The sequence below is a fragment of the Anabrus simplex genome, chromosome 1 (assembly GCF_040414725.1).
Source record: "Anabrus simplex isolate iqAnaSimp1 chromosome 1, ASM4041472v1, whole genome shotgun sequence".
NCBI classification, from domain to species: domain Eukaryota; kingdom Metazoa; phylum Arthropoda; class Insecta; order Orthoptera; family Tettigoniidae; genus Anabrus; species Anabrus simplex.
This window is the reverse complement of record NC_090265.1, coordinates 1742404382-1742412456: the sequence shown is the minus strand read 5'-3', so window position 1 is coordinate 1742412456 and position 8075 is coordinate 1742404382. Positions and strand designations below refer to the sequence as shown.

Genomic DNA, 8075 nt, shown 5'->3' with positions numbered 1-8075 from the left:
TCACTGCCTATCCACTCCATTCTTTAATCGCCTGTATTCCTTTCTGCCCTCTTCTTCATCTTTCTTTTTTTGCATTCTTGTACTTTCGTCGTTCATCAATTAGGTCTAGTATCTCCTGAGTTATTCATTGATTCTTAGTTGATCTTTCCTTTCTTCCTAACATTTCTTCAGCGGCCCTAGGGACCTCATTTTTCATGACTATCCACTCTTCATCTATTGTGTTTCCTTCAGCCTTTTCATTTAGTCCTTGTGCAACATGTTCCTTGAAACAGTTCCTCGCTCTCTTTTCTTTTAACTTGTTTAGATCCCATCTCCTTGTATTCCTTTCTTCAATTTCATCAACTTCAGATGGCAATTCATGACCAACAAGTTGTGGTCAGAGTCCACGTCCGCTCCTGGGAAAGTTTTGCAATCCAGCACATGGTTTCTGAATCTCCACCTAATCATAATGAAGTCTATTTGATACTTTCCCGTGTCTCCAGGTCTGGTCCACGTATACAGCCGTCATTTTTGGTTTTTGAAATAAGTATTAGCAAGGACTGAGTTATCATCGGTGCAGAATTCAACCAGCCGACTTCCTCTTTCATTCGTTTGTCCCAATCCGAATTCTCCTACTGTATTACTTTCTCTTTCTTGGCCTACTATTTCATTCCAGTCTCCCATCGCAATTACATTCTCGTCACCTTTTACATATTGTATTAAATCTTCTATATCCTCATATAGTCTTTCGATTTCTTCATCATCTGCTGAACTAGTGGACATATAGACCTGCACTATTGTGGTAGTCGTTGGTTTGGTGTTACCTTGACAACAATAATCCTTTCACTATGCAGGTCGCAGTAGCTTACCCGCCGCCCTCTTTTTTTATTCATCATTAAACCAACTCCTGCATTTCCCCTGTTCGATTTTGTGTTGATAATTCTGTAGTCACCTGACCAAAAATCCTGCCCTTCCTGGCAACGTACTTCACTTATACCAACAATATTTAACTTTAGTCTATCCATCTCCCTTTTCAGATTCCCTAACCTACCACAACGATTCAAACTTCTGGCATTCCCCGCTCCGACTCGCAGAATGTCATTATCCATCTTTCTGATGATCGTTCCCTCTCGTGTAGTTCCCACCCGGAGATCCGAATGGGGGACTAGTTTACCTCCAGAATATTTTACCAGGGAGGAAGCCATCATCAGTACATTATTCATACAGAGGGAGCTCCATGTCCTCAGGAGTTAGTTATGGCTGTAGTTTCCCGTTGCTTTCAGCCGTGTAGCAGTATCAACACAGCAAGGCCATGTTGAGTATTATTATAAGGCCAAATCAGTCAATCATCCAGACTTGCACCCTTGCAACTTCCGAAAGAATGCTACCCTCCTTTCGATAAACCATTCGTTAGTCTGGTCTCTCGACAGATACCCATCCGATATGGCTGTACCTGCGGCTCGGCTATCTGCTTCATTGGAACACGCAAGCCTCCCACCGCGGCAAGATCACATGGTTCTCAGGGGTGGCCAATATATATATTACGGCCAGGATACCGTGGTACAATCACGCTTTGTAATACTCTGAATGATGCTAACATAAACGCCAGATTGTGGTAATACTGAATAAGTCTACATTTATGATACATCTGACACCCAAGACCGTATTTGGAAGTGGGATAATAATAATAATAATAATAATAATAATAATAATAATAATATGATGATGATGATGATACACTGCAATTTGAATTTGGTTTCAAAATTATTCCACGTAGACTTATTTTGCACATTTCTGAACAGTCTTGTAAAAGCGTATGATTGTCATAATTTCCAGAAACGTTCCCATGTTATATGATTATTACATGGGGATATATAATGCTCAATTATTTTAGTATAAATCTGTATACTTTAATTTAGCATGTTATTTCTCCGACAAAGTTTGGTCCAGGACTTCGGATGACTTTTTGGCAGTTTTTTTCATGAATTATTCTCTATATATCTTGTCAAATACTGCGCACTATGTCAACATTTATTCGATAGCACATGCACGGACTTTCTTGTTATGAATGTAGACTAAGGAAACTTTTCAATGACCCTTCTACCCACATGACAAGGGAATTCTCACATATAATTAAATCTTATAAATACACATTTCTCTAAACAGAAATAATGCATCATAATATCAACATCATTATGATCATTCTAAGCACAAATTACGGTTTATTTTCCAACGGAAATATGCCATCAACGTCTTCAGAGACAGCTGAAAGTTTGTGTCTCGGGAGATGATGCGTGCATTACAGCAAAAATGACTAGAAAGGAGTCGATTTCCATACACAATAATGGACATGAACTAGCCGCAAGGAACACTACTCGGCACAATTCTCTATAGTTTTCTAGGAATTTCATTTTTTATATCTATAGCTTTAGTATATATTTTCGCATCTCCGTGTGCGGAGACGGCGGTTTAAAGACAGGCTGTCCACTGCTGTCCTTAAAATGTTCATATTTCAGAGAATAAACGCACTCCATGCCCATCTGTTCCATGAGTTTACTGGAGAAGGCGCTACTGCAGTCCACATGAAGCAACTGGTAACCGCGCTCTCTTGCTATGGACCGAGCGCGTTCTAAAAGCGCGCGAGCGACTCCTCGCCTCCTAGCGTCAGGATCCACAGCCACAGCATACACAGCGAGCGCACTGTTGACGCCTGACGTCTTCCAGTAATGGCCACCGTTCTTCTCCATGGTGGCCAACAGTTGTAGGACTTTCTGGAACGCAGGACATTCGCATGAAGCTGCTTCCTCAGCTATAGCATCCTCCTCCGATGGCCGAATCTCACCACATATGCAGCAACCTGCAAATAATTAGTTGATTGTGGTTAAAATGATAATCTTAAAACTTATTTGGGTTATTTCTGGGATCCCTGACTTGATTGTTAGGCCAGGTTTTGTTATTCTGATGCTACGAGAATATGGTAAAACATTCATCCTAAATTCCCTGAGATTTTAATCTCATATCTCTGATTAAAAATATGTAGCAATGGCTATTACACTCCCATTTATGTGTATATAATGTTTCAGGAGGAATAGTAAATACGGCGGGAGACAGAAAAATGGATTATTTCGAGTTCAAGAAATAAAATAAACATGTGCCCAACTTGCACTGTGCGTGTGCATATAGGTTTGTGCATCAATACATTAATCGAAAAGTAATTTTGTGCTGAACAGTTGTACATTTTTAGGGATTTTGCACCAATAAATGCATCAAAAAGGGATTTGTGTGTCTTAAATAATCATTGTAAGATTAGTATGTATACCCTACAAACAGCTGTAATTCCACACACATTGCACATTGGACGCATGTTTAAACTTTCGATGGTAACGTCATTGGAAACGCACGGATAGTCTATAAATACTTGTATGTATATTTAGTCCTCAGCCCGAAGGCTGGTTGGATCCTCAACAGCTCCGCCATCAGCTGTCATAGATGGCCTAGGCATCACTGAAGAGGCGTACTAGGGAAATGAGGAGTGAGGTAGTTTCCCGCTGCTTTCCTTACCGAGCCAGAAGTTGCTATTACATATGTCTGCCAAGCCCACTGAAATGCATGCAACAACCTACCCTATGAGCAATATTTTCACACCATTCATAGCAGGGACTGGCTGCAGAATGAATGGCATTACTAGCATCACTCATACCTCAGTCACTTTCATTTTGTCAAAGCCAAGGGTAAAGCTGAGACATATCAATGAAAGTAATAAGATTGCTCTAGCCCATACCGGAAGACATAGTGCACTGTAAACACTAGGTCCCGCCAGCAAAAGCATTATAAATACTTACTTCCCGAAAAACTTAAACTTACTTCATTTCGACTATTGTGATGCGATTTATAGAGACGCTGGGCGCAAAGTTATTGAGCAGATTCCAACGTGGTCAAAATGCATGTGTGAGATACGTCTGTAACCTACGGTACTATGACCATGTAACTCCTTCATACGAAGGTAATCCCAAAAATAAGGTCTCCTACTTTTTTTATAAATACACACACCTGTTAATTTTTACAAGGGTTTACATCATTTTTCAGCTTGCTCATTTAGCTATTTTTCTACATAATCACGATTTCGGTCGATGCATTTTTGTAGACAGTTTTCGTATGCCCATGTCATACCAGCTCGCCGCCATGCTATTCAGGAAGTGTGGTCTTCAGTCAGCATACAAGGCACCCATCTTGTGCACACCTTCCGGTATTTCAACTTTCCCGTTAAAATCCTGTGAGCGGCGCTTCAGAAAACCTCAGGAACCAAAGTGCAGAGATCATCCAAGGTGATACGTCGATCTTCACGCATGATTTTCTCAACCTTCACGACTGTCTCGACAGAAATTGATGGTCTCCCCCTCCTTTGTTCTTCAATTGGGGATGGATTTAAATCGGTACAGCACCTTTTGCGTTCGAAAAACGAATATCTGTGCGCACTTCGCACTTGGCGGTAACAGCCAACGGGAGCTCCATTCTCAACGGCTGCCAAGCCAAGGCTGAGTGCATAACTGCGGCGTGCGCATGTTAATATGCGAGCGTGGGAAACATTCACAATATTGTGAACAACAGCCACACGAACGGAGTTCTGTATTTATAAAAAAATAGGAGATCTTTTTCTGGGATTACCACCTATCTTGGTGCCGACTAAAAATCCGTCGCACTGTGCATCTCCATGAAGTTCTTCATTCTTCATGACCATTTTACCTTACTTCATATTTCAAATATCTCCCGTCCTATCACAGTCTTAACACTAGATCTACTAATAATTCCATCTTTGCTTTAACTGCCCATAGAACTGCCATTTCCGATCATTCATTCACAGTAATTGGCTGTCGTGAGTGGAACGGTCAAGCGCTATTCGCACTTTTAAAAAAAATCACTTTCGAGACATTTTATTCACCAATAACGATCATGTGAAAACTTGATACTGCTACTCACAACCATTCTATTTTCATGGATGCCCTGGTAGAAGATTAGTTTCAGATTCTTAATCGTTTTATCTTCGAAATGTTATTCAATGTTATGCACTACCCTCTTTTTTACATGTAGGATATTCGTTTTCAGAAATTTACCTCATATTAGTTATCATTTATTTCAATTTAATTTCATCACTCATCATTTTTGTATTATTAATTTAATTTGTATTCAATCGAATTATTGTAATGTAATCTTCTTCTGCAGCTTTTTTTCACACTTGTGGGGTCGCGGGTGCGAACTGTGCCGCACATGTGGGTTTGGCCCTATCTTTCGTTCGGATGCCCTTCCTGACCCCAACCCTATACTACCGGGCGAGCTGGCCGTGCAGTTAGGGGTGCGCGGCTGTGAGCCTGAAGATGGTTTTCCATGATTTCCCATTCTCACACCAGGCAGATGCTGGGGCTGTACTACTTTAATTAAGGCCACGGCCGCTTCCTTCCAACGCCCAACTCCCAGGTCTCTCCTATCCCATCGTCGCCATAAGACCTATCTGTGTCTTTGCGACGTAAAGCCACTAGCAAAAAAAAAAAAATAATAATAACAAACCCTATATGGAGGGATATAATTATTATTGCGTGTTTTTGTGGTGGTTGGCAGTGTAAAGTTGTCTCAGTATGAAGAGGAAAGTGTTGGAAAATCAAAAACACCCAGTCCTTGAGCCAGAATAATTAATCCAACGCGATTAAAATCACTGACCTGGTCGGAAATCGAACCCGGACCCTCTGAACCGAAAGCCTCAACATTGACCATTCAGCCAAGGAGTCGGACAATTATTGTATTGTCATACAATGTAATATGCGTCTATAGTAGTGCCTGGTTAGATGAAAGAGAACGCCTGAAGGCCTTAATCTTGCCAGGTAAAATAAAACATCACTAACTAAATGACATTCTTTACTCAAAATGGTCCCTATTACCACCTCCCGAAATATTTATTGAAAGACCCTGTTCAATACTTTCACTCCTGCCAGGTATTAACAATTACAATTCAATGTAGTCGATACACGGTAATAGAAAACAACACACTATTCTAAGAATAAAGATAGACTATAACAAAACAGTAGGTTTTAGGTATCCCTGCAATTATTTTAGAATGTTACTTGTCAGCGATTAGAGAAGGGGATAAACGTTAACGGATTATTATGCTAATAACAATTTTAGAGCGGAAAGTCCCATAATTTGCTCTCACATAGCGTTTAGAAGATGTATGATTAGTGTAATGTAAGAAAGCACAAAATACGATTAAAACAAATTATAATCTAAATACATACATTTTATAGTCGAGACAGTTACATGATGTAATGATCTTAGCTCATCATGTATGTAGCTAGTGGTTAATAGAATAGCAAGGTGTCTCCTCGACACTTAACGATGTGAACTTTCAAGTATGCAGATTATACAAATTATATTCAGTATGTGTGACGCGCAACAAATATGAGATTTATTGCACTTTGTCGTGTTTCTTCTGAATCTGTTGTATCTACTGCCAACTAAAGTGTTCTGGAAGAAATACATCAGAAAGGCCAGTACTGTTTTTACATATTGTTGCACAGGGAACGTCGGATCTGGTAGTTAAACTTCAGCTAACCAGTGCTGTGAAACTCTGATGCGTGGCTATTTATGAACTGCTGTATGAAAGTCATTGGGAGCAATTTCAGACTAAAGAGTGGCCTGTCGATTGTCACATACTTTGTGTACTCCTATACTTTGAGTATGAAATGGCAAGCTAAAGGAGATATACAAACCAATTATATTTCCAGTGGAGCTGTCTAAAGCTATTAACGATGTCCTTTCTGCGAGTTGTCTCATGGTGCTGGCAATGTCGACTTCACTAGGGCAATGTGCTACTCCCAGGGATATTGACAGAGGTTCTTGAGGATAGAAGGCCTTCTTCAGGAAGGCGCTTAGATCATCCCAGTCCTGCATCTCGGCCACTCTTACTGTGTAAGAGTCAGTCATCTGTAAAGACAAGACGAACCATGAAATTGATGTGATAATATTAATCCCTTGTAGGCATACTTAGGGCCGGTATTATAATAGAGGTTTAAACTGTTGGTTCAGTTTAAACTTCGGTTTATCTGTTTGTCGCGTATTATAAAACTTAATCTTAAGTTTACCTAGAGATTAATTTTACTGCCACTCATCTACCGTTTAAACTGAAGTTTAAGAATACATCAACTTACAACATGGCAGAACAAATAGATCTCGAAGAGGTATTTGAAGAAATACTAAGCGATGATGAAGAAGTGGTTTAAATTATTGAACGCCCAGGGGCACCACGAGTTTTTCGAGCAAGGTCACGTCACTTTCACATATGGAACGAAACAGTTTTTAAATAGGTTAAGGCTTACAAAACAGACTGTCATAACCCTATTTCAGCAAATCGGTGCTGGAATAAAACATGCAACGAAAAGGTAAGAATGTAAAAATTACTTTTTGAACTGTTTGAATATCAAAAGTGTAAAGTTTAGAAAATAAAATAACTTCCTTCTATTTCAGAAATCATGCTGTAGAACCCTTCAGTCAGCTACTAGTAGCATTGCGGTTTTATACCTCCGGTAGTATGTTTATTACAATGGGAGATTTCATAGGAATTCATAAGGCCACTGTTTCATGGATTATATACATATTTCTGTACTAATTGCACAAGCAATTCATTTTCCTTACACGTAAAATTAGGACAACGTTTATTGTTTTTATCCGCCATTTTACCTACAAGAAGTAAACAAAACATTATCGATAGTCATTTTTCCTTGCAAGTCACTGCTACCAAGATCGTTTATTTCCCTCTTCACCTAATTTTAAATTAGGCCGGCCATTATAAGACTCAACATTGGTTTAAACTTAAATTACAGTTTAACTCAATCTTCAGTTTAAACCTTCATTATAATACCGACCCTTAGTGAGATAAGCTGACTGGAAACTAGTCACCCCTGCAGAAATCATTACAAACATTATTTAATACTGTCTAACTCCGCCTCTGGACTTGATAACCACCCGGATTCGGTTAGAAAGTGAGTTCGCAAGGTTGTGCAGGTACGTTAAGCCACTCGCTGAGGATCTGATCGCGCTAATGTCGGCGT

The 8075-nt window shown here is 39.7% G+C and overlaps 1 protein-coding gene across 1 annotated transcript in view; it reads right to left on the bottom strand.

Moving 5' to 3' along the window:
* Window positions 1-1831: 1831 nt before the first annotated feature.
* LOC136882558 (arylalkylamine N-acetyltransferase-like 2) overlaps window positions 1832-8075 on the bottom strand; it is a 50128-nt gene continuing 43884 nt past the window's right edge. The window contains exons 2-3 of the mRNA XM_067155136.2: window positions 6738-6951; window positions 1832-2836 (exon numbers count right to left, since the gene is read on the bottom strand). Coding sequence (XP_067011237.2) covers window positions 2400-2836; window positions 6738-6951 — 651 coding nt within the window. The 3' untranslated portion in view covers window positions 1832-2399. The remainder of the gene's footprint in view (window positions 2837-6737; window positions 6952-8075) is intronic.